The following is a 25,784-nucleotide window of genomic DNA, read 5'->3' on the forward strand; positions in this document are numbered from 1 at the left end:
GTGACTCCACCACTTCCCTGGGCAGCCTGTTCCAATGCCTCACAACCCTTTCAGTAAAGAAGTTCTTCCTAACATCCAGCCTAAAATTCCCCTGGCGCAACTTAAGCCCATTCCCCCTCGTCCTGTCACCAGGCACGTGGGAGAACAGACCAACCCCCACCTCGCTACAGCCTTCTTTAAGGTATCTATAAAGAGCAATAAGGTCGCCCCTGACCCTCCTTTTCTCCAGGCTGAACAAGCCCAGCTCCCTCAGCCGCTCCTCGTAGGACTTGTTCTCCAGGCCCCTCACCAGCTTCGTCGCCCTTCTCTGCACCCGCTCAAGCACCTCGATGTCCTTCTTGTAGTGAGGGGCCCAAAACTGAACACAGTACTCGAGGTGCGGCCTCACCAGAGCTGAGTACAGGGGGACGATCACCTCCCTAGCCCTGCTGGCCACACTGCTTCTTATGCAAGCCAGGATGCTGTTGGCCTTCTTGGCCACTTGAGCACACTGCTGGCTCATATTCAGCCGACTATCAACCATAGTCCCAGGTCCTTCTCTGCCAGGCAGCTCTCCAACCACTCATCTCCCAGCCTGTAGCTCTGCTTGGGGTTGTTGTGCCCCAGGTGCAGGACCCGGCATTTGGCCTTGTTGAACTTCATACAGTTGACCTCAGCCCATCGGTGCAGCCTATCCAGATCCTCCTGCAGAGCCTTCCTACCCTCAAGCGTATCGACACACGCGCATAGCTTGTTGTCATCTGCAAACTTACTGAGGGTGCACTCAATGCCCTCATCCAGATCATTGATGAAGATATTAAAGAAGACACATAAAAAACATAGATGATGCTACCCAGGGCATCTCAGACAGATTTGATGCCTTTGTGCCAGTGACTGAATCCCACCAGTGCAGTGACCAAAGGTCTAGCCTTTCTCTAGCCAGTAGATGAACAAATATCAAGTGCATCACACAGGGGTCTCCACTCATGTACCTTCTTTCTCCAGCCCTACTACTTCTTTTCTCCCCGTTACATGACCATCCATATAATCATGGATCTAGCCAATGATGTTCACAGCTTGCCAGTATCACAAGCAGCCTACAAGCAAGGACTTTTTCAACACTACCTCTTCCCTCCTCAGATTGGCTTCACCACCATGGGCTGTGAGTAGCTGCAGAGACACCAAACACGGCAAAGCCCCCTCCTGCTCAGACTGCACAACCCAGTCCTGTTTCTCCGGCCTTAGGGAGAGCAGGACTTGCTCTTTTCAGTTAGGTGTTCAGGTATTGGGAACGTGGACATTGGTGTTGTGTCCCTGTACACCACATAAAAGTGTTGCCTTCCTTTGTGGTTTTGTGCAAATCTGGGACCTGTCCGGGTCCTTTGGCTAAATAATAAACAACCTTCATGTTACACCTGCATCTCTTCCCCACAAAATGGAAAAAATATGTGGATCAGGAAGAATTTAGGAGCAACACTTTCTAGAAGTGTAACCTTTACAGGTCAACAAAGAGTTGGCAGTAAGAGAAAAAGAACAGAGTCTAAATACAGCCAGTGGCTAAATAAGGAGAACCTATAGGTAGTTTATCAGTTAAGAATCACTGTTGGGAAGGAAATTAAAGAGCTTTACTTCATCATCATCAAGAAGAAGGAGTAATTCCTTTATAACCTAGTATATTTCCTGTTATTAGTGACTCTGCCTCTAATTCCAAAAACATTCTGGAGAACTTCCTTATTTTGCCTTGACTCCAAAGCTTAACAAGCTCAAATCTTGAAAGGACAACCACAAACCTCTGCAAGTCAAATCTCTCCAAACTTCTCTCATTCGTGCTCTTTTAGCTCACGATAGCTTTTAATATCATTTCACTATGCTGCCCAATCTTGTGTACTTCACCTATAAAAAGTCAGCCTAATCACTTGAAAAGCCTTACCTACAAAAGTCTTCTCTATGTGCTGATTCCACTTGTATCACCTCATGTTATGTACAGCTCCATCCTCCTTCTGGAGAGATCAGTTTTCATGGGCAGTTTTCCTGGTTTTGTTTTCTTTTCCTGCCTATTCCCCTTCAAAACCTTTTGGTATGTACCCATGACAAATATTGTCTGAAGCAACACTGTCATCTCCCATGGTTTCAGCTGCTTCCAAATGCAGTTTTAGATATTTCCCTCTTAGAGAAGACATTGTACAAAACTGCTCCATATGTAGAATCACACTTCAATTCTGAATATTTTTTGAGGTTAAGAAGGAAATCATAAACACTCTGAGGTAGTTTTCCAAATACCATTTAAAAATGTCAAAGCAGATGAACTACATAAATGCTGAGAGCCTAGGTATAAAGAGAGGGTGAACAACAGGTGAGGCTGTATTGTCTTGATTCACAACTGCTCTGTTAGTAAAAGAAAGTCCTACAGCCTCTGGGACGTATTTGTTAAGTGGCCACATGGGAAGCTGGTTTTTCTGGACCTCCTGGTTTGAGCATGTAGCATTCGCATTCCCTGCAAGGGGAAAAGTTCCAGTCCAAGCATCAAACTGTTGCCCATGCTGTCTGGAGAGCCAGGACAGTCAAGTCACACACTAGCCAGTGTCTGAGGGAAGCTGGGGGTAGAGTGAATTGAAATGGTTTGGACTTGAGTGGAGGCTCCAACCCTGAGCTGGCAGGACAGCACTGTGTGACACAAGCTCCCTGACACACCTGTGAGTCCAGAACTTGTTGGCAGAGTTTCTCACACAGCTCACTGAGGAGGGAAGGGTACTGGGGAGAGGGGAACATGCTTCAGCTTCCCAAATCCCACAACAGTGCCCAAAGCTTCCTTTTCTTGCCCTCAGGCATCCCATTTCTTGAGATGTAAACCTGGTGAGGCTTCTGTCAAGAATCCTTCAATCATCTTTCATGTGTCTTTCTGATTTCCCTAAAAGTCTCAATACCTACAGAATAAAAGCATGAATCTACCTACATTTAAACACCTGCAATGAAGCAGACTACCTCTGTGGTATCCACTCAGAGCAATGCCAATGAAATGAGTGGTTGCAATGTGAGACATGAAGCCCTATCTCTAAGTACGTATCTACCAGGCTCTGATGAAGGGTGCTTTTGCAGAGGTCACCCTTCATCTCTTCAGGTGGCACAGACTCTGTTGATTTCCCTCTGCCGTGAATGGCAGGGGATGGATCCACTTCTCAGGAGAGACTCCTTGCTCTAAAGCCACAGGCCTATGGTAAGGTCATAAAGGTCTTACCGGCACTTGTCTCAGCATCTGTTGTGATCTCTTGTGTGCTTTTCTGTTACCACCTTCTCTGTGATCAGATAAACCCACCAAAATGTCACAAAAACTTGTCAGAAAGGCCATGGAGTAGAAAAGCAGTCTCACCAGGACCTCTCGTGGGATTGAGGAAGATTGTAATGAGCACCAGGAAGAGATGGGAAGCTAAAAGTCTCTTGTGCAGAGGGCCCTGAAAGGGTATGATTTGCAGTGTGTAGAGCTGGGAGACAGGGTCAGGGGATAGCAGTGAGAAACATGAAGATGAGTGATGGTCTGGGAAGTCCTTAAAAGCATGTGTGAGTTCAGACATGGAAAGCAGTTAGTGTCTGTGGATGGAAGGTAATGTTTTTCCTGTGAATGTGGGAGGAAGGAAGGCCCCTGCAACACAAGTTAATGATGACAGAGATGTTTCTATCTTGTGTGTGTGCTTCAGCTTAGGAGATGAGGAATGCCCATTGCTGTGGCTAGCTGTGCTCAGCCATGCCCCATGAGCTGACCTGGCTCTCTTCCCCTCCATTAACACTCCACACTTGGATGGACCCTAGGAAATGTCCATGAGCCTGGAGGACGCATGAACTTCCTGAAATCCTGGCCTGTTACTACAGGGGAAGAGGGCAGGGTTTGTGAGCCTCAGGGGAGTGCAGGGAGAGCAGAGTGATTGTGTAGCAGTGAGTGTTTGAAAAACAAGTAGAGCTGAGATACTGGGGAGAGCAGGGGTTCATGCTGAAGTGAAATAGGTGGAGGTGTGATGCTGAGGCAGCAGCAGAAGGAGGATGTGCATTTCAGCGCTGAGATGTGCAGTGACCCCAAGGAGAGGCACCTTGTCTGGTCATTCTTCTTATTCTTCAGTCATGGTTCTCAGTGTGGTCCACCAACAGCCTCAGAAACTTGAAGGTTTGCTCCTGTCTTTTACTTCTTCGGAGGCTTGTTTGGTCTTTCAGTAGCTACATTTCAGGAACTTAACACCAGAGGGCTTTTTCAACATGCAAAACTCGCTAAAATGTGCCAAGTCTCCATGCATGATTCCCTTTATCTTTGATTATTTGATTAGAGAGATTTCAGGTATGTAGTCAAAGGGAGAAGATTTCAATAAGAATGAAAAATAAGAATGGATTTCTTGTGTTCCCAATTTTATTTTATTTTCTGCTCACAGATTTAAGTGGTATCAACAATCTCCAATCCATGTTGACATGGGCATCTCTGAGTGGAGTCTGAATACATATACAGACCCCTGAAGTCAAACACTCTGTGGGCAGTCTTCATCACTGTCCTCCATCTCTCCCATTTCTCTCTTCACCTACCTACACTTTCAGCCACCAGGTAGAACTCAGAGTTTTCTCCACTGAACTCTGTAGCTGGACAGTTCAGCCCCGTTTGCCTCAGTTCACACTTGCTTTACATAGAGAACACGAAGGCAGTTTCTTAACTGGCAGCTCACTCTGGTGTCCTTGTTGGGGCTGGATAGTGCAAATTTTCTTCATAGAAGCTGGTATGGTGCTGTGTTTTGGATTTAGGATTAGAATAATGCTGATGAAACACTGATGTCTTAGTTGTTGCTGATTGGTACTTCCACTGAGTCAAGGACTTTTCTGCTTTTTCTGCTGTTCTTTCCAGTGAGGAGGCTGTGGTTGGAGGCTGGGAAGCTGGAGAGGAGAACATTCTGCTAAGGTGTGATCTTTGCCAAGGATGACATTCCTCCTGCATTATTTTTAAGGTTACACTACATACTCCAAACCTAGATGATTCATGTTTCTGTGGATGTCATTGTTGCCTTGAGATACCACAGCTGTGAGCTGCAACTGTCTTGGGCAAAAAGTGTCTTGTGCACAGAGAGATCATCACTTGTACAACTCATACTGCCCAGGGTGTCATTGGTCTGCTTTGCTGATGGCTTCTGTTTTGTCCAATGTAAGCTAAAGACCACTTGGGATTTTTCTGCAGTTACAATCCTGCTGAAACAGTTTTAGTCATCATCTGGATGCAGGAGTGGAATGCATCCTCAGCAAGTTTGAAGATGGCACTGAACTGGGAGGTTCTGCTGACTTCCTGAAGGGATGAGAGGACTTGCAGATTGATCAAGATAGAGCGGAGCATTGGGTGATTGGCAATGGCATGAAGTTCAACCAAAGACAATGACAAAGACAACCAGAGAGACAATGTCAGATTCTGCACCTAGGATGAAGTAATGATGGACACAGGTCCAGCACAGTCTGGGAGACAGGTGATTAGAGAACAGCTCAGCAGAAAGGGATCTGGGGGCACTGGATGATAGCAGGCTCATTATCAGCCAGCAGGGCGCCTTGGTAGCAGAGAAGGCAAACCACATCTTGGGATGCATTAAACACAGCACAGTCAAATGGTCAAAAGAGGTGAATCTTCTTCTATATTTAGCATTGGTCTGGCCTCCCCTTGTTTACTGTACACAGTTCTGGGCTCCACAACAGAAAAAGGATGTGGACTTGAAAGCACTGGTGTCCTCAGGGAGTCCGCTCCACCTTCATGACCTTTCAAAGATAGTGAAGCTTATTGCCCTCTCCGAATGCTTGGAAGCAGCCCCTCTGGCAATGAGCTTTTCTGCCTTCCAGGGCTGCTATGAGATTCCCTCTAACAGCCCCCTGAAAAGGCACAAATATGCCCCTCTGAGGTCTGCCATCTGCTGTCTTCTGTCTCTTTCCTTACTCCTTTTGATACCTACAAATTCAGCCTTTCAGGATCGTGACTGCCAAGGCTGAAATTGATCTTCATCTCCCTTCCCTTTGAGGGTAATATCCCGTAGGAAACGAACTGCATAAAACAATGCCACGTCATGACACCACAGAGAGATCTTCTAATCAGAGTTCTCAAAATTTTTCTAAAATATACATTAAGGTCTTGTTAATGACCACATGGAGGTGGCCATTTCCTACAGGATTCTCTGGAGGAGGTCAAGATTCCACAGGGAAATGTGAGTCCAGACATGTGGGAGGCCTTCTAAAGCTTGAGCTGGTTAGGGAGAGTACCTGAGGGAGGGTGCAGGGCATCCCCTGCACCCAGTGCTCCTGAGGATACTGAGAAGAGGCCTCCAGAGGCCTCCACCTGGCTGGCATGGTTCTTGTGTGATGCCCTCTTCTCAAGTACCTGATAGGCCCATAGAGAGGTGGGCTTGGCTTCCCATAGAAAGGCTGCAGGGAGATCTCTGATGGCATTGCATGGGTGTCCTCCCTGAAATGAGGACACAGAAGGTGATTCTTGGACCTCATACTTTTTCAGATATAAGGAACAACAGTGCTAGAAATGAGTTTTCTTACTGAGTAGAGGGAGGGAGCACGAGTGACTGATTCAGCCTATTTCAAAGTTGATTCCTCTGGACGCCCAGGGGAAGAGCTCCCTGTGCTGCTGAGCTGAGTTGGGCTCCTGGGCCCAATGGGAGCTCCTGGCAAGCGGGCAGCACTGCAGAGAGACAGCTCTGCCCAGGAGCAGCTCCTCTGCACAGCACAGCAGGGCTGGGGGCACCCTGGGGACAAGGGCGGCTGAGAGGAGGGAGGGAGATGTTAAAGGCAGTGTGGAGGGGGGATGCTGAGAGCTCACTGTGGGAGAAATCTTCACAGCCCTGAACAGGGTAAGTCTGTGGCTGCAGGGCAACACAGCTGTTGTTCCTGGTGCCATCTCCAGATTTGCTGGCACATCCCACAGCCTATGGCATTTTTCAGGAGGACTCCCAGTGTTTCTTTGTATAAGAGGAGAATGACAAACTCCAGAGCAGGGATTACCTGCCAAAGCTGTCAGAGGGACAGGACATGAGGGTTCCTCCTCATGGGGTCGGCTACAGGCTGTGCAGCTGGGGTGCAGGCAGGGGTGCCCAGGACTGTGGTGCGGAGCAGGGTCCCTGCTGTGCCCCAGGGGCTGTGTGCCATGGCAGGGCCTCTGCTACCTGCCAGGCTCAGCACTCAACCTGCGCAGGGAGCTGCCCAGGGTGCTGTGGGGAGAAGCTGCAGGTGGAGAGAACCCACCCAGCAGAGCAGGGCAGAGCAGGGCAGGGCAGGGTCCTGCTGCCCAGAGGCACCCTGGGACAGGGTGCTCAGAGCTTCACAGCACACCAAAGAAAAGTCAGCAGGAAATCTTCATGAGTAAGGTGAGAGTAAAAGATCCTTGAAGAGAATTGTTCATTTTTTTGAGTTTTCTTATGCAAATATTCCTGAAAACTGCCCTGGGACAGGAGGTATATGCAGGGCAAAGATGAGCACACAGCAAGTGGGATGTGGTCTGTGAGCAATGGCAGGAAGGAGTTGTGGTGACAGGGAAGCAGCTGCCAGCAGGGATGGCTCCAGGCAGCAGAGACCTGGGCAGGGAGGCAGAGACTCCTTTGCCTGAAACGCCAAAGGAGGGGGATTCAGGCACTCCCTGTCAGGCCTGCAGTGCAGGCACCTTCTCTGCAGCAACCCCCTGCTCTCCTCTGCCACCCACCACAGACTCTGTCCTCAGGGGCTTTAGGGCATGAGCCACCTCTTCCTCAGCTGGATCTCCAGAATTGGAGAGGAGCCTGTGTCCTACAAGTTGACAGAAAGGTGAGGCTAAAAGTACCTGCCCTGCAATGACACTTCCATAGGTGGCATGTAAGCTCGATAAGGTAAAGGCTTCCCTGCATACCCATATGTCTTTCCCTCTGTCAGCTAGTTAGAGCATTGTGGTATTCTTTCTTATTTCTCCACCTGTGTGTGGTTTTCCTACTTTCTTTGTCTGGGGTGCAGGTGTGTGTAAGCTTCTGTTCTCACACAGATTGCTGGTGCCCTGCCCTGAGGGTGTCTTCTTGGGAACAAGGTGCCCAAGCTCCATTTGAAAAAGTCAAGACACTGTCATTTGGTTGGGACGGTTGGAGAATGAGCTCATTACTCCTTCATCTCAGGGAATGGTGAGTTCTGTGAGAGAAAGAGTACATTTTTCTCAGGGAAATCTGCCTAACTTGTCATTGTCTTTTCCTCCATGGAGAGCCAAGCATGCCCTGAGGCAGCAAATGTCCAACAGGAGCTTCCCCACTGAGTTCCTCCTCCTGCCATTCGCAGACACACGAGAGCTGCAGCTCCTGCACTTCGGGCTCTTCCTGGGCATCTACCTGGCTGCCCTCCTGGGCAATGGCCTCGTCCTCACAGCCATAGCCTGCGACCACTGCCTCCACACCCCCATGTACTTCTTCCTCCTCAACCTTGCCCTCCTTGACCTGGGCACTATTACTACCACTGTTCCCAAAGCCATGGCCAATTCCCTGTGGGACACCAGGGCCATTTCTTACTTGGAATGTACTGCTCAGGTCTTTTTCTTTTTCTTTTTCATCTCAGCAGAGTTTTATCTTCTCACCATCATGGCCTATGACCGCTACATTGCCATCTGCAAACCCCTGCACTACAGGACAATAATGGCCAACAGAACTTGTGTAAACATGGCAGTGGTTACATGGGGCAGCACTTTTCTCTATGCAGTACTGCACACTGCCAATACCTTTTCCCTCCCCCTCTGCCAAGGCAATGCCCTGGACCAGTTCTTCTGTGAAATTCCCCAGATCCTCCAGCTCTCCTGCTCAGATGTATACCTCAGAGAAGTTGGGCTTCTTGTATTTAGTATCTGTTTAGCATTTGGGTGTTTTGTTTTCCTTGTGCTGTCCTATGTGCAGATCTTCAGAGTTGTGCTGAGGATGCCTTCTGAGCAGGGCCGCCACAAAGCCTTTTCCATGTGCCTCCCTCACCTGGCTGTTGTTTCGCTGTTCATAAGTACTGGCACATTTTCTTATATGAAGCCCCCCTCCATGTCCTCTTCATCCCTGAATCTTTTTCTGGCAGTTCTGTACTCTGTGTTGCCTCCAGCAGTGAACCCCCTCATCTACAGCATGAGGAACCAGGAGCTGAAGGATGCAGTGTGGAAAGTAATGACTGGAGCTTTTCCAGAAAGAATAAACTGCTTATCTTCCTAATGGATTTCAGAACAGACACTTTTTTTTTTTTTTTTTCTTTTTAAAGTATGGTTATTATTTCTTTGCTTTACTTCTCATAGCTTTTTCCACAGAAAAAAAATAAGTCATTGTACTTCTCCTTCCTTCTTTGTATGTACCTGTCTCGTGTGACTCCAGTCTTTGTAAGGGAAAGGCTTTCTGTGTATTTAAATAAAAAAGGATCCTGCCGTGACGTGCTTGTCTGAGATACTTTCTCTAAGACCTATGGTGGAGCTGCAGGGGCACTTGGCTGTGTGCAGAGGTGTTGGGGGAAAGAATCCTGGCACAGCAGCACTGCCAGTGAGCCCCAGGGCTTGGTCTTCCTTATCTTCTCTCTTTCACCTCCCATGCTCTCCTTCAGAGCTCTTGTGTTGCTGTGACATCTGATTGTTCTTGGCCCTTGCTCATCGTGCTGCTGTGGGGCAGTCCTGTGTCCACAGGTAGGGACAGGCCAGGGGCACTTCTGTAACAGAGCTGGCTCCACACCAGCATCTCCAGCTTAAAAGGGGATCTGCTGAGGGCAGTGTCTGAAGGCTCAGCTCTTCTCCCAGAGCTGCTGTCATGGATATTGCAAAGGAATAGACTCTAATGAGGCTCCTTGCTTTGCTTGTTACTTTGTGGACTCAAGCAAATGAGATCAGAGTCCCAGGATAAACTTTTAGGTGGAGAGAGTTGATTCTAGTGTTGCCTGTTGGTGCCCAGCACCCATAAAGATGGTGACTTCACTGGCCTGTATCCACAGCATATATCAGGGCTGATAGCAGGCAACCGTCTTTCTGGAGGGTAGCAGGAGTTGTCAGGAGAGACCAGGGGATGGTCTCCGGGTAATGTGTGCCAGGAAGTCAATAGAGTTAGGAGCCCGTAGAGCCTGAGTGTGTCCAAGGTTATAAAGTGACCCAGAAATAAAGTGGAAACAGGGAAAGGAGAGCTCTGCAACTCCAAGTAACATAGCAGGTATAGGAAAATCTGTCTGTTGAATTAGTTGTTATACCTCTGGTGAAATTTTATACACTGAATACAGTGAACCACCCCATCTCTCAACATTGGAAATTGGTATGACTCAATGATCCTTGTGGGCCCCTTCCATCTCAGGCTATTCCAGGAGCCTCTGACTCTGAAGGAGGCTGGCTATCTCTGTGTACCCTCCATGGCCAAAGAACCACTTGTGTGGGAGGCAGTCAGTGGCAGTGCCCCCCACCAGCTGCTTCTGCCTTCCAAGCCTGACCAGCACGGACCTGCTGAGTGCCCCCATGGCTCTGCACAGCACAGCCCCCTCACTGGGCTGGGAAGAGGCCTCATGAGCACAACAGCTCCTTGTAGCCCTGTGGATGCTGGCTGTTAGGTCACTTCTATCTCAGCCCCTGGCTGGCCAACAGCATGGAAGCAGAGCCTCTGAGGTCATAAAGGCCATCAGAAAGCTGCCCCAGACAGGCTGACACATTTCGGGAGGACAGTGGAAAGCTAGGTGAATAGAGGTGGGAGATTTCGTGGAGATTAGAGGGGTCTGGCTATCAGAAAGGGAAGGTTCTGAAGAGGAGAGGGGTACACCTCCCAAGGGAGACCAGGAGATGTCACACCACTGTCTTTCACTTGGCACTGAATACCCCACATCCCACTGCCTGTAGAAGAGCCTGGAGCCCCACATGAGGGACAGGAACTATCTGTCCAGAGCTGGCAGCAGGGCTTGTATTTTCTGCTTGATGAAACAAACACAGGATTTTCTCAACCTCAGAGCCACCTTTACCTTGGCTTACCTGCAATCATAGCCTCCAATTACCTGTTCTAAGGAGTCCTTGGGGCTTGGTCAGTAATGGACGTCAGTGGGACCAATCAGTGCTTTGAAGCACTGAAGTCTTTAGGGTTTGGCTTCTAACTTTGTCTTTCTGAGAGATTTCATCAGTCTTCTCTCAGGAGATTAAGTTGATGAACTTGGCACCTTGGGGCTTATTAGGACACAGAAAGCCATGAGATTCTCTTAAGGAGGTCTGGACAGGTAGGAGAAGCCTGACCCTCTATGGACATCTTTGCTCCTCACCTCCCAGGTTCACACCATTTCTATCATTGGCCCCTTAGGACTTGCTTCACTTCTCCTGACATCAGACTTCTCCACTGAAGTCTGCAGTTGCACCCTGTAGTTCCTTTGTCCCAACTCCCTCCTGCTTTCCTTAGAGAACAGGCTGCACACAGGTAGAGAAGGATAATTCTTACTTGCAAACAAACGAAACTAAAGTATGATAAAGCTCAATAATCAATAAAGTTTGTTCCTTAAGTGTATGTTAGGTCCAGGCTTTATCCAAAGCTCACAGTCCACAAGGGAGAGTCTTACATCACTTTTTTCAGTCAGTAGACATGAAAGTTTATCTAAAAACTCAGTTAAAAAGCTCCATAAAGACAGTATTGGAATACATAAAGCAACATGAATCTTTGAACTCCCTGAAGCTTAAAACAGCAACTTGATCATAGCATGATAGTCAGATAATCTTGCAATCAAATATTGATACAATCTATAAATTATTTGGTCTGGAACAGGGCTCTAGGATCATCTCGTCCAATCCCTCTGCCATGTGCAGGGACATCTCTCACTACATCAGGTTGATGAAAGGTCTTTCCAACCTGACTTCTAACACTTCCATCAATTGGGCATCCACATCTTCTCTGGGAACCTTTTCCAGTGTCACAGTACTCTCATCCTAAAATCTTTCTTTTTCACGTCCAGTCTAAATCTACACCTTATCAGTTCAAAAGCATGACCCCTTTCCTGTCACTACAGGCCCTGATTAAAAATAAAATAAATTAAAATAAAATAAAATAAAATAAAATAAAATAAAATAAAATAAAATAAAATAAAATAAAATCTCATTCTTTTAAGCCCCCTTGAAGTATTGAAAGGTAGCAATAAGGTCTCTCTGGACCTTCTCTTCTCCAGGTTGATCAACCCCACCACTTTCAGCCTTTCTTTGTAGCAGAGCTCTGATCACTGCCCTCCACTGTAGCCACTCGAATAGGTCTATATCTCTCTTGCACTGGGTGCCCCAGAACTGGATGCAGTACTGTAGGTGGGATCCCAGAAGAGTAGAGTAGAGGGGGCAATCACCTCCCTTGACCTGCTGTTCTCTCTTTTTTCCACGAAGCCCAGGATATTATTGGCTTTCTCAGCTGCAAGTGCACCCTGCCAGCTCAAATCCAATTCTTCAAACACCAATAATCCCAAGCTGTTCTCTGTAAGGCTGCTTTCAATCCATTCATCCCCAAATCTATATTGATATTTAGATTTTCACTGATCTGGGTGCAGCACCTTACACTTCTCCTTGTTGAACCTCAAGAAGTTTGACTTTGTTATACCTCTCAAGTCTGCCCAGGCCTTTTTGGATGACATCTCCTCCCACTAGCATACCAAGTTTACCAGCAAACTACCTTAGGGTGTACTCAATATCACTCTCCATTTTGTTAATGAAGATATTAACAGTATAGGTCCCAGCACAGACTTCTGAGGAATATCACTCCTTACACATTTCCTGTTTGTTTATTCCTGTTTGGATAGAACTCTTTGGACATGACCATCTAGGCAATTATTTTCTCCACCTACCAGTCATTCCAGCAAACCCATATTCCTCTAGTTTAGTGAGTGAAATGTTGCAGACCATACCAAAGCCTTACAGAAGTCCACGTAGATGACATTGGTAGCTCTTCCCTTGTCTGATGAGGAATATCAACGAATAGAACATAATCTAGTAGATCCTTTTTATGTATAAATACATATATGCTTCCTTGCAAAGAACCTGGGTTGCTCAGTGGCAGCTGGCAGCATTCTTTCTCAACATAGAGGACAATTCAAACACAGGGCTGCTTTAGCCCACCAGAGATCACAAGTTTAGGACTGTCTGCTTCTCAAGTTTCAACAAACACAACCCATGCAGATCTTTGCTGGATGAACACCAATGGGGATATTTCTCTGAAGGTTTCTGGAGAGATAAAAATTTGCTTAGGCCTGTAGCTCACCAGCTGAGATTTTCTCCAGAGGATACATTCAGGTCGGAGGCATGAAGAAAAAAGGAACTTCTCTCCAACCCCACCTTGGTAAATGGTCCAGGTGTAACATGTACAAACAAGTTTGCAAAGTACTGAGCTGATGCAACCCATGGTGGGGGTCCAGCTCTGGAGGAGAGATACCATGCAGATGAGAGTCTGTGAATAAAAATAGATGGTATAGCCTGGACATTATTTTCTGTGTCCATTTATGATGTCTTTGGTTATCTGAAGCCTTTTCATGGATCAGAAAAGCATGGCATAGGCCTTCAGGGTGACCGCCGCCTTCAGGAAATGGCAGCAGGAGGTAGAAAAGACATGGACTGTGACAGCTGATGTTCACTTCCTTACTAGCTACTGACTAAAAAGCAGCCTCTGCCTTGAATGTCAACACCAAATTGAGAAGTTCACCTATCAAGTTTGGATATGGACCTACATTTCAGTGTGACATGGACCCCGTTCATCTGCATTTCAGTGTGAGGCTCCCAAGATAGATCGGGATGCATATCTCTTGTCCTTAGCAGCAGCAGCAAGAAAAAAAAAAGTCCACTGTGCCTCTCTGTCCTGCCTTTCCAGCTAGGGCAGAGGCAGAGAAATGCTTCTCCTGCAATAGAAGTCGAACAGTGCTGGGAGGAGTCATGGACACTTGCTGCCCTTGGCTAACAGAAGAGACCCCCTGTGCACCTCCCATGTTGGAAAGAGGAATCCTGTTTGGAAGGACGTGTGAATTTCTCTGCTCCCTTCAGACTCCAACAAGACAGACCCCGCTGTCTCAGAAGAGCTGAGGCTTTTTACTCCCCATCTCCAGCTGTGCTCCTCTGGGTGCATCTCAAGTCTTCTCTCCTTGCCTTACGTGTTCTTGGACTGAGACAGGGACACCCACTGCCTTGCTCCAGACCCATCATCCCTGAAGGATCAGGCTGTCTATTTCAACCATCCTTTCCAACTACAAAGGTTTTGTCCAGTATACTGGGCCTGGTTGATCTCAGTTCGTTTGGAGTTCATTTGGATGGAGTTCATTTACTCTGAACTATCCAGTGCCAGGAAAGCTGCCTATTCTTCAAAGTTCATAGAATCAGAGACTCACACAATGTTAGGGATTGGAAGGGACCTTGAAAAATCATCTAGTGAAGTCCCCTCCACCAAGTCTGATCACCTCCTCCAAGCTCAGGAGCGATGCATCCAAGCAAAGAGGAAGTCAGGTGAAAAGGCCAGAAAGCCTGCATGGCTGAACAAGGAGATGCTGCTCAAACTCAAACACAAAAAGGAAGCCAAAAGGAGCCTACAGAGAGTGGAAGCAAGGGCAAGTAACCTGGGAGGAATACAGAGACATTGAAGCATGCATCCGCATGCCTCATTAGAATGATGAACCACCAACTGTAGATCAGGTTCAAGAGCATCTAAGGAATCTGAAGGGGCACAAATCCATAGAATCAGGTGAGATGAATCCCAGAGTCCTGTGGAAACTGGCAGATTAATTTGCAAAGCCATTATTCATCATAGTTGATAAGTCATAAATGGCTGGTGAAGTTGCTACTGACTGGAAAAGGTAAAACATAATCCCCACTTTTAAAAAGGGAAAAAAATGCATGCCCAGGGAACCACAGGCCAGCCAGTCCCACCTCAGTGCCTAGCAAGATCATGGAACAGATCCTCCTGGAAACTCTGCTAAGGTGCATGAAAAACAAAGAGGTGAATAGCAACAGCCAACATGGCTTCATTAAGGACAGATAGTTCCTGACATATCTGGTGGCCTTCTGGAGTGGGATTACAGTGTTTGTGTATAAAGGAAGAGCAATGTACTTCATATCTTGGAATTATGCAAAGCATTTGACACATCCCACGTGACATCCTTGTCTCTAAATTGGAGAGACAAGGATCTGACAGATGGACCACTCTGTGGATATGAGGTCTGGAAGGTTGCACTCAAAGAGTTGTGGTCAATGGCTCAGTGTCCAAGTGGAGATCAGTAGTGAGCGGTGTTCTTCAGGGGCTAGTATTGGGACCCAAACTGTTTAACATCTTTGTTGGTGACATTGACAGTGGGATCAAATGTAGCCTCAGCAAGTTTGCCAATGACACCAAGATGTGTGGTGAGGTTGACACACTGGAGGGAAGGGATGTCTCCAGAGGGGCACTGACAGGCTGGAGAGCTGGGCCTGTGAGAACCTCATGAAGTTCAACAAGACCGAGTGCATAGTCCCACACATGGGCTGTAACAATGCTGTGCATAAATACAACCTGGATGGAGAATGCACTGAGAGCAGCTGTGTGGAGAGGGTTCTGGGGGTGTTGGTAGTTGAAAAAAGTCAACATGAGATGGCAATATGCACTTGCAGCCCTGAATGCAAAATTCCAGGCTGCATCAAGAGAACTACAAACAATGGGTCAGAGGAAGTGATTCTCACTCTTTCTTCTGCTCCTTTGAGACCCCACTTAATGTGCTGTGTTCAGCTCTGGGGCTTCAGAAGAAGAACATGAACCTGTTGGAGCAAATCCAGAGGAGGGCCACAAAAATGGTCAGAGGGGCACCCATCATATGAAAAGAGGCTGGGGAGAATTGGAAAATTGAGAAGAGAAGGCTCTGGCAGATCTTACAGCAACCTTCCAGTAGCTAAAAGGGGCCTACAGGAAAGCTGGAGAGAAATTTATCAGGGAATATTGTGACAGAACAAAGAGTAATGGCTTTAAACTGAAAAAGGATAGATTTAGGTTAGGTATTCAAAAGAAATTCATTACTCTGAGGGTGGTGAGTCACTGGAACAGGTTGTCCAGAGAAGTTATGGGGTAGTGCCCCATCGCTGGAAGTGTTCAAAGCCAGGTGGGACGGGGCTTTGAGCAGCCTGATTTAGAGGAAGGTGTCCCTGACATAGCCAGGACAGCTCACCGAAACAGATCAAATAGATGTTCCAGACCATCCAGCACTCCCTGCAGCCTACCACTCCACTATCAAAAGCAACTCCCAGGCTGCAGCAGAGGAGGCTGCTGGGGAAAAGCTGGAGGGTGGTGGGAACCCAATAGCAGAAGCAGGAAGAGCAGTTTGAACACCATGTCCTGCCCAAAGGTCCAAGCCTTCTCCCCACTCAGCTCCCGCAGGAGAGGTTTCTGTGCCCATGGGTGCTGAGCGGGCATCCTTGGGCTCAATGGGGCTAAATGGGGGCCCAAGGCAGCAGAAGGTGCCCCCCTGTAGTGGGTTTACGTGGCAAGGTTTTGGTAGCAGGGAGCCATAGGGGTGGTTTCTGTGAGAAAGATCTAGAAGCTGCCCCATGTTTGGGAAGGGCCCCATTGTTTTCCAGATCCGAGCCAATAAGCGATGTTGTTTTTCGCCTCTGTGAGAGCATATTTAAGACAGGGAAAAAACGCTGCGCCACACAGCAGCCGGGAGAGTGAGAGGAGTGAGGAACAGCCTTGCACCAAGGTCAGTGTAGAGGGAGGGGGAGAGGTGCTCCAGGCGCCGGAGCAGAAGTCCCCTGCGGCCTGTGGTGAGGACCATGGTGAAGCAGGATGTCCCCCTGCAGCCCATGGAGTACCACGGTGGAGCAGGGTTCCACGCTGCAGCCCGTGGAGGAGACCACGGTGGAGCAGGTGGCCCTGCACCGACGGAGGCTGCCGCCTGTGGAAGACCCCTGCCGGAGCAGATTCTGGGCCGGACCTGTAGCCCGTGGAGAGGAGCCCACGCAGGAGCAGGTGATCTGGCAGGAGCTGCTGCCCGTACGGGAGCCAGGTTGGAGCAGTTTTCTCCTGAGGGATGGACCCCGTGGTACGGACCCATATCTGGAGCAGTTCTGGAAGAGCTGCTGCCTGTGGGAAGCCCACGCCGGATCAGTTCATCAAGGACTGCATCCCGTGGGTGGGACCCCACAGCACAGGGGACGAGAGTGACCGAGAAGGAGCGGCAGAGAAGAAGTGCTGTAGACTGACCATAACCCCCATTCCCCCGTTCCCCTGCGCCGCTCGGGGGGAGGAGGTGGAAGAGGGTGGATGGGGGGAAGGTGCTTTTTTTTTTTTTTTTTTTTTTTTTTTTTTTTTTTTTTTTTTTTTTTTTTTGTTAGTTGTAGGCAATAAATCTTACTATCTCCTTATGCCGAGTCTGTTTTGCCCGTTACAATAATTATTGCGTGATTTTCTTGTCCTTATCTCAATCCTTGAGCCCTTTTCACATATTTTCTCCCCATTCCTCTTTGAGGAGGGGGAGTGAGAGAGCGGCTGTGGTGGAGCTCGTCTGCCCACTCGAGCGGAACCACGACAGTCTTTTTGGGGTTTCACACAGAGCCACTTTGGTTGGAAACTGCCTGTGGCTGGCAGGATGGAAATGTCTGTCAGAAGGAATAGTGTCCAAGGACAAGGGGTTCTGGTAACCCCATAGCCAGACCCTGATCCTGCTGGCCCCAAGATGTGCCCCTTCCCCACCAGTGCATCTCCATCAGCCTCAGGGAGACACCCCAACACCTGGGCAGGGAAGCAAGGGTTCTAGGGAAAGCCCCCAGAGGGTTTTAATATGAAGAAATACTGACTCACAGCATAAAAAGAGGGGAATACCAAGAGAGGGAATACCCATGTGTGTCTGCTGACTGCTGGAAAAGGAAGACCGTTCTCTGGCACTCACGGCTCTCCCAGTGGCACTGAGCTCTCCTCCCTCCCAGCTGCGCCCAGCTGCTCGGCAGGGCTGGGCTTTGCTGGTCTGGGGCTCTGGGACACTTGTGCACTGGGCTCCGGTGACACATCCTGGATGTCCTCATGAAAACATGCCAGAGACACCTCTTCAGCATCGTCATAGCCCATGGTCCCCAGGTAAGGGGATGAGATATATCCCTCAGCTCCAGGGTCCCCAGCACTTCTCCAGGAGTGCAGGCTTCCCCCTGTAAGCATCAAGGCAGACTGTTGTGGTTGAGCACGTGGGGTGCCCCTCAGGGCTATACATCACCTTCCTCCTCCTCGCCAGCCCTGAGACATTCGGCCCATTCTCCCAGCTCCCAGGAAACCTCCCAGGGCAGGTTCTCCATGTTGAGAGGTCAGGCTCTCATTATGCCATGGACTCATCTGGCCCTGGAATTGGCACCTAGGAAGCACTTGCTCTGCATTGCCCTCTCACCTGCGGCTGCATCCCCGGGCCCATCTCCTTCCACTGGTGCCCCAGGAACTTCCCAGTCCCCCTGCCCACAGACAGGATCCTCCCCAGGCTCGGAAAACTCCCTGGCATTGTCATAGCCATCTGCTGGGTCGCTTTCGGTCAGGACAGGGACATCTGAAAGGAGAGGAGAGGTGGTGGCAGTGAGAAGAGATGTCCTGTAAAACAGAGGATGGGAGAGTGTGTGGGGACACAGGGCTGACATGCTGCTGGTGTCAGGGTCACAGCAGAGCCTTCATCCTTGCAACTCTGATGAATGTATCACTTGGTGACACTGCTGTCTGTCTGTCTGCAGGGAGGAGAGATGGAGTGCTTCCTCCTCCTCCCCCTCCAGTTCCTGGGGCTGACCCCAGACCCTCATCTTTCTCATGCTGACCGGGGTGGAGCTGCGGCTGGGTCAGGGACCCTTCTGAAAATGAGCCTGCAGAGAGCTGCAGTGAGTGGTATGGGGTGAACCCTGCTTCTCCGGATAATGGTCAGCACTGCTGGGGATTGGCACCCACAGAGCTAGGGCTGCGTGGGGAGGAGAACCTATTTTTCCCTGGGACCAGCCCCTTCTCAGAGGGGCTCCCAGAGCTCCCTGGGACAGACCCTTTGCTCAGACCTTGGCTGTCCCAGTGGTGCAGGGCTAGTCAGAGAGGGGCTGTCCCCTCTGGGATGGGCAGAGCTGGTGGGGAGGAAGCTCCTCTGTGGGGGCCAGCACCTGGATGCTCTCCCACAGACCCCGTGGCCCAAACATTTCAGGGACCATGGGCAGGAGCTGCAGGGGACAGTCGTGGTCTGAGGCAGTGAGAAGGGGCCCTGCAGATGTGCCCTCACAGGGACCCGCACCCACCTGAGGGACTGAACCTCAGCTGCTTCTCCCATGCCAGGCTGTAAGCGATCTCCTCGTAGACAGCCTCAGGGAAGGGCTCTCCAGCTCTCCCAGAGCCTGGGGACAGAGGCAGGGCTGGTCTGGGAATGGGCAGAGAGGGACAGGACCCCAAGGGCTTCCTCTGCCTCATTCCCTGGGCCAGCACAGGGCTGTCCCCACAGCACAGCCCCACTGTGTTGTGTTGGCACTGAGGCCACATCCCCAGGGAGGGCAGAATGCCCATGGGATGGTCTGGGGCAGTGTCAGCCTTGCACCATCCCTTTGGAGACAGCCCTTGTGCCCCTTTTGCTCCCTGGGTCACGTCCCAGTGCAGACCCTGAACCAATTCCCACATTTCCCATTCACATGGAGCTGCTCCATCTCTGCCCCACACATCAATAGCACAGCCCATGTCCTGTGTGGGTGGCTGACACCACAGTGATGGATCCTGCTGCCCCATGCTGCTGTGCATCTGCCCCATGCCAGCAGTGCATCTTCCCCATATCCCCCAGCCCAGATCTCACATTTCTCTCCTTCACCCAGGACTCACGTCCTTGGGATCTGGGCTCTCTCCGGCTCTTGATGCTGGTGCCCCATGGTCTGTCAGGCAGTGGGGCAGCACATGGGGCAGGAGGCAGCACACAGCTCTGCATGTGACCCTCACCAACACCCCCAGCCCTGCCAGGAGGCATCTCCCCCCAGGACCACTGGGGAAGGACCCACCTTTATGCTGAGCCCTGGCGCTTCGCACCTGCCCAGCCAGGAGGGCCAGGAGCAGGCAGAGGAGGGCCCCCAGGATGATGCAGATGACAACAGGCACTGAGAGTCTCTCACTGCTGGTGGACGGACGGCCCCGTGGGGGATCTGCATGGGCAGAAACATGGCAGGGGCAGCATCAGGCATGGGAGAGGTTGGGGGTGGGACACAGCACTCCTGACCACACAAGGCAGCAGGGTCTTGGGGGGACAGGACTGGGTGATGCAGCAGCTCCCACACTGCTGGGTACATCACAGACTTCCACCAGCTCCCTCGATTTCCTGGGAGTCTCACAGCCCAGCAAGGAGCCCCTTCCCCTGGCTGTGGGTCACAGCGTGGATATGGACAGACCCAGCCCCTGGGGAAGAACAGCTTACCTGCTTGTGGGGGGGATGTTGCTGTCCTGGGTGCAGCTGCAGGGGAGCAGAAGGAGAGCTGGGCTGAGAGGCTGGGGCTGTGGCACCAGGCAGCCTCTCTGGCAAATGACCCCAAAATTAGCCATGTGAATGTTCCATCCTTTGGGGCTGGGCAGGGTGGCAGGGACAGGGCCCAGCACCACTGCTCTGGGCTGCTCACAGGACAGTGCAGGCAGCCCAGGGGATGTGCTGGGACATCCAGCCCCACAGAGGCTGCTCCCCACCCAACACCAGCCTCCCACTCTGCAGAAACACCTTTGCTTGGGCAAGAACTGGGGTCATGCCATGATCCAGCAGGACATACGCCCAAGCCAGCTCCTTGCCAAGTCCCCAGCGATGTCTCCCAGCCCCACTGCTCACCTGAGCAATGCACAGCCGCATCTGCCTTATGCTGGCAGGCACTGCTGTCCCCTGGCTGGGCCCAGCAGTCCTGCAGAGACAGCTCTGTCCCCCTGCACTCCATCAGCCACATGGGGCCCGTCCCCTCTCCAGCAGCAGCCTGGCCCAGGGCATAGACTGCGGGGCCACAGCCCAGCTGCCTGCACGCCACCTCGGCGTCCCGCATGTCCCAGGCATTGTCACACAGCGTCCCCCAGGTGCCGCGGTGCCAGATCTCCACTCTGCCCGAGCAGCCGTCCTTGCCTCCCACAGCACGGATCTTCTCCCTGTCTGGGGAGGCAGAGACCTCCCATGGCACCGGGACAACTGGGACAGCCCTGCCAGGTGAGGGGGGCATGCGCAGGGGTAGCTCCCTACCTGTGCAGCTGGTGGAGTTGGGGCATGCAGCCACCTGCGGCCTTTCTGTCCATGTCCCAAAGGAAAGAGAAGTTGGGCTGAAGGGACTGCTCGGGGGTCATGCAGAAGAGAGCAGAGCTGACTTCTGCTCACACATCCCCATGCTGCCTGGGTCAGAGCAGCAGCAGAACCCCGTTCATTTAGGGGATGCTCACGGCAGTGGGAGTTGAGGGGGAATAGAAGGAGGACCAGACTGCTCAGGCCCACATTGTCCCTGGTTCACAGAGCAGCAGAAGGCTGTCTGTGGAGAGGGGGTTCCCGCAAGCCCTATCCATTCTCCTCTGAGACCTTTCCAGGATATGCCTCTGCCTCCTCCAGGGGCTGCTTGCAGTCTGGCTGGAGGCTGCTGGTGGGTTTGGGTGGCTTTGGGAGCTGAAGTCACCTTTATGCCACCAGCAGCAACAGGGTCTAATGCAGGAAGTCAAAGCCCCTCCTGGTTCCTTCTCTGCATTTGACCACACCCAGTGGGGAGCTCATCTGCCTTGATGGATCAGATTTACCATTGCAGGTTATGTGGGCCTCTTCTCGGCGGTCATCACACGACTGCGGATGCCAGGGAGCAGAGGGACACTGCCAGAAGGAGCTGTTGCTCTTCCCACACTCCACATGATCCAGCCACGAGGTTCTAGACAGCTTGGCATACCTTGAGGTTGTTTTCAGGTACCCTCTGTCCCCGCAGCTGAGTTGCTTGCACACCAGTGACGCTGTCTCAGCAGTCATCGAGTTGGAGCAAACGCTGCCCCATGTCCCATTGTAGAAAACCTGCAGGCGCCCGGAGCAGCCGTCGCTGTTCTGCAGCCTCAGGGCCATGAACTCTGGAAGGAGAAATGGTCCCAGGAGGAACAGGCTGGTCAGGGCTGGAGGAACAGAGGCTTGTCTGCACCCTGGGCCCTCAGGTAGGTGGAGGCACAGCCAGCAAATCCCTGTTGCACCCGGGAACAGAGAGGTCTCTGAGGTGCACCCTGCCCTCCCTGCTCACCGTCAGGGTGGATGTGCTCCCTGGAACCCCAGGGTCTGGGTGCAGGTGTCCCCAGAATGAGCTCAGGTGGCAAGGCCTCCAATGCAGCCAGGGACAGCTTCAGCCATGCCCAGCTCTACCCTCACCCTGGCCTCCCCATCCCTGCTCCCAGCCCCGCATCCAGCACAGACCTGAGCAGATGACTCCTGCGTCCTCTTTGTGCCTGCAGTCGTGCTGCCCCCAGGCCTCGGCAGGGCAGTCCCAGAGAGCAGCTTCGGCCCCGGAGCAGTTGACGCCATCCAGCCAGATCTGCCCGGAGCCCTCCCCAAACCGAGCAGAGCCGGCTGCCTCCAGGGCCCCTCCGCAGCCCAGCTGGCGGCAAACGACGGCGGCGTCGGCCAGGTCCCAGGCGTCATCGCAGACGGTGCCCCAGCGCCCCTGGTAGTAGATCTCCACTCTCCCGGCACAGCGCCCGGCCCCGTCCACCAGCCGCACCCGCCGGCTCCCTGCAGTGGGGAGAACCCCGACCCTCAGGGACTGGCTGCCCTCCCAGCCCCACAGATGGGGGACGTGCAGCACCACTCACCCTGGCACATGGCACCCACGTCCTCCATGACCCCTGCTGCCGGTGTGCTCTCGGGCAGGGAGGTGTTGCAGAGGCTCAGGTTAGCCTCGTGCCCTGCACACCGCACCCCACGCAGCCCCACAGGTCCTGGTCCTCGTTCGGCCCTCACGGGGGTGTAGGCTGCCTCTGCCTCTCCGCACTGCAGCTGCCGGCACACCACGCTGGCCTCCTGCATGTCCCACTGCTCATCCAGGACTCTGCCCCACGTCCCGTGCTGGAAGACTTCCACGCGCCCATCGCACCGACTCCTTCCGCCCACCAGCCGCAGGGACATGGGGCCTGGTGAGAGGAGAAATTCAGCCTGGTGCTGCCATGGGGTCCCCAGCTGTGGGTGGCCGTGTCACACACCAGGGGCAAATGGACTTTGCAGCACTGCCCAGCACTCACCTGAGCAAATGACAGCAGCAGCGTTCTCCTGGGAGCACGGCGAGGCCCCCAGGGCAGTCACCGGGCACTGCCCCAGGTGGGCTTCAGTCCCGTCACAGTGGAACGAGTCTCTCCAGACGGGGCCGGTTCCTCTCCCAAAATGCCCTCCTCCAGGAATGGACTCAGCAAAGCCACAGCCGAGGTGCCGACAGAGAACGTGGGCGTCCGAGAGGTCCCAGCGGGAGGCACAGAGGGTCCCCCACGTCCCCAGCACGTCGACCTCCACCCTGCCCTCACACGCTGTGCTGCCGTTCACCAGCCTGAACCCTGTGTACTCAAGGACAAAGGAGGGTGAGAGAGGCCACATTTGTGCTCTTGTTCCCACAGGAGCTGCAGGAGAGGCCAAAGGGACAGCGTGCCTTTCTCCTCCTGCAGCACTCTAGTTTTAGGGCTGCAGACCACCACCTCACCCCACCTCTTCTGCCCCCAGCACAGCCCTTGTGGGCACCGTTTCACCCCAAGTCCTTACGTGTGCAGGTGACATGAGTGCCAATGCCATGGGTGCAGGGCTGGTGTCTGGAGGCCTGCGTGGGGCAGGAGGAGAGGACGGATTCATTCCCCACACACTGCAGCTCTCGGTCCCAGACAGGACCGGCTCCTTCTCCCACGTGAGCTGCCCCATGGACAGACAGGGCTGTGCCACACTGCAGATCCCTGCAGACCACCTCGGCAGCTTTGGCACCAAAGTGGGAGTGACAGCTTTCCACTGGTTCCTGTCGTAGACCTCCACACTTCCTGAGCAGGGGCTGTTTCCTCCGACCAGCCGGACAAATCCTGGAGCAACCAAGGAGATCTGTGAGTTCCCAGATCCCTCTGGCACTTCCGTGTCCACCTCCCACCTCATCCCTGAGGTGGCCACATGCAGAGCCCCACGGCCATCCCAGCAGCTCTCAGGGTGTGCTGATGGCACAGAGAGGTCAGGGCCCCTCTGCTGCTCCTCAGAAATCACTCCAGCCCCCATGGGCTGCCCTCTCTCCCAGCCCCCAGCCATAGGTACCACTCAGACAAACTTCTGCTGCCTGGAGCCCCTGGGCTGCCTGACCCTGGCCCCAGTACTGCAGCACCTTGAGGACATGGGCCCAGGAAAAAAGGCCCAGGCCTGGGGGCTGCTGCAGCCTGCTCTGGGCTCAGGCCAGGCTGAGGAACCCCTTGGATCTGACAGAAAAAAACTTGTTCCGAGGAGGTCCTGGCTTCAACTGATGGACTCATGTTTGCTATGTCATGTCCCAAAGGTCCCCAGCACTCTCACAGCCGTCCTTGAAGCTGTGGGTGGCCATGGCCATGTGAGTCACACTCATGTGGCTCTGCTGTGGGGACCTGGTCTTGGTCCCTGCCAGACAGGTCCTGGGTGAGCAGAAGAAAGCTGTGAACTAGCAGCCACTCCAGTACAGGGTGAGGGGATTCATCTCCCAGCTCCAGGCATAGGCCCAAGCTGTGCTTACCCACCTTGGGGGCCATTCAGTCTGCAGGCACCCAACGTGGGCTTCCACTGGGCTTTCCCACTAATAGGGGACAGCAGCAATCACAGTCCCTGCTTGACAGCAGAACTAGCAATGTTGACCCGTGCTCTGGTGTCCACCTGTTGCTTCCTGAGGGCACAGACTGGTCCCTTACAACTGTCCTGGACCCAGAGGTAAGGGAAGGGGGGTCAACCCTTACCTGAACACATCACTCCAGCGTTCTCACTGGGTAAGCAGTAAACTTCTTCTGGCCCTTCATGTGTGCAGTCTGACAGGGCAAACTCGGTGCCATTACAGTCAACAACATCCATCCAAATGGGGCCAGACCCTGGCCCAAAGTATCCATACTGAGGAGCTTCAAGAGCAACTCCACAGCCCAGCTGTCTACAAACCACTGCAGCATCAGCCATGTCCCAGGAGTAACTACACACAGTCCCCCACTGGTCCTGCAGTTTCACCTCCACTCTCCCAGCACAGCGCCTGCCGCCATCTGCCAGCCTCACCTCTGCAGCCCCTTCAAACACACACAGGGAAGGGTCAGGAGAGCTTCGAGCCCCACACTGTTGGTCTGTGAGTACCCCCTGCCCAGACAGAGTAACAAGGGTGGGAGTCTTGTCCCCATGGGTTGTCCCAGGGGTCACTGCTGCTCCACTACTCCCTCCTCTCCCCATGGGCTATGCTGGGATGAGGATACACAGCTCCAGCACTCCTGGGACATTTTCTGCCCCACAGCCCTCGGCACCTACTCCTACCCCAGTGGGCCCCTGCCCCTGCCCACCCGTACACCACCCCCTGCCCTTCACAGGGCTCCTGCTCCTCCCCAGCCCAGAACCTCCTGAACAGTCCCATCTCCCTAGGCCCTCACCTCCCTCTGTCTATCCCCAGACACCTCCCAAACCAGGGAGTCTTGAGGTCCCTTTCAACCCCTACAATTCTATGAAACCCACCACCAGCCCCAGGACCTCCTGTGTGCACAGGGGACACTGAGCTTACCACAAAGATCCCCCCCATGGCCCTTCCTCATCCTTGCTGTCAGCTTAGCCTGTGTGCTAGTCCAGAGCCTCCAGGAAGGAAACCTGTCTGTCACCTCTGTGTGCAGATGCCTCAGTCCCCTTCTCTCTATGGGGAACAACCTGCTCTCTTG

General features: G+C 52.3%; 2 protein-coding genes across 2 annotated transcripts; one reads left to right on the plus strand and one right to left on the minus strand.

Annotated features, from left to right (window-relative positions):
- Window positions 1-1,011: 1,011 nt before the first annotated feature.
- On the plus strand, window positions 1,012-9,179 carry LOC311216366 (olfactory receptor 14I1-like; the record flags this gene model as incomplete). The annotated part of the gene is made up of 2 exons (XM_084297909.1): window positions 1,012-1,141; window positions 8,278-9,179. The coding sequence occupies 2 exons, from the start codon at window positions 1,012-1,014 to the stop codon at window positions 9,177-9,179; spliced, it is 1,032 nt and encodes a 343-aa protein (XP_084154035.1).
- A 6,508-nt stretch (window positions 9,180-15,687) lies between these two features.
- On the minus strand, window positions 15,688-25,050 carry LOC311216367 (antigen WC1.1-like; the record flags this gene model as incomplete). Its single annotated transcript, XM_084297910.1, has 11 exons — window positions 15,688-15,773; window positions 18,316-18,468; window positions 19,187-19,282; window positions 19,928-20,068; window positions 20,737-21,045; window positions 21,672-21,986; window positions 22,321-22,635; window positions 22,716-23,033; window positions 23,142-23,454; window positions 23,863-23,954; window positions 24,840-25,050. 11 exons carry the CDS (start codon window positions 25,048-25,050, stop codon window positions 15,688-15,690), a joined length of 2,349 nt encoding a protein of 782 aa, XP_084154036.1.
- Window positions 25,051-25,784: the final 734 nt, after the last annotated feature.

The sequence above is a fragment of the Netta rufina genome, assembly GCF_964035555.1.
Source record: "Netta rufina genome assembly, chromosome: 18".
Classification (NCBI taxonomy): domain Eukaryota; kingdom Metazoa; phylum Chordata; class Aves; order Anseriformes; family Anatidae; genus Netta; species Netta rufina.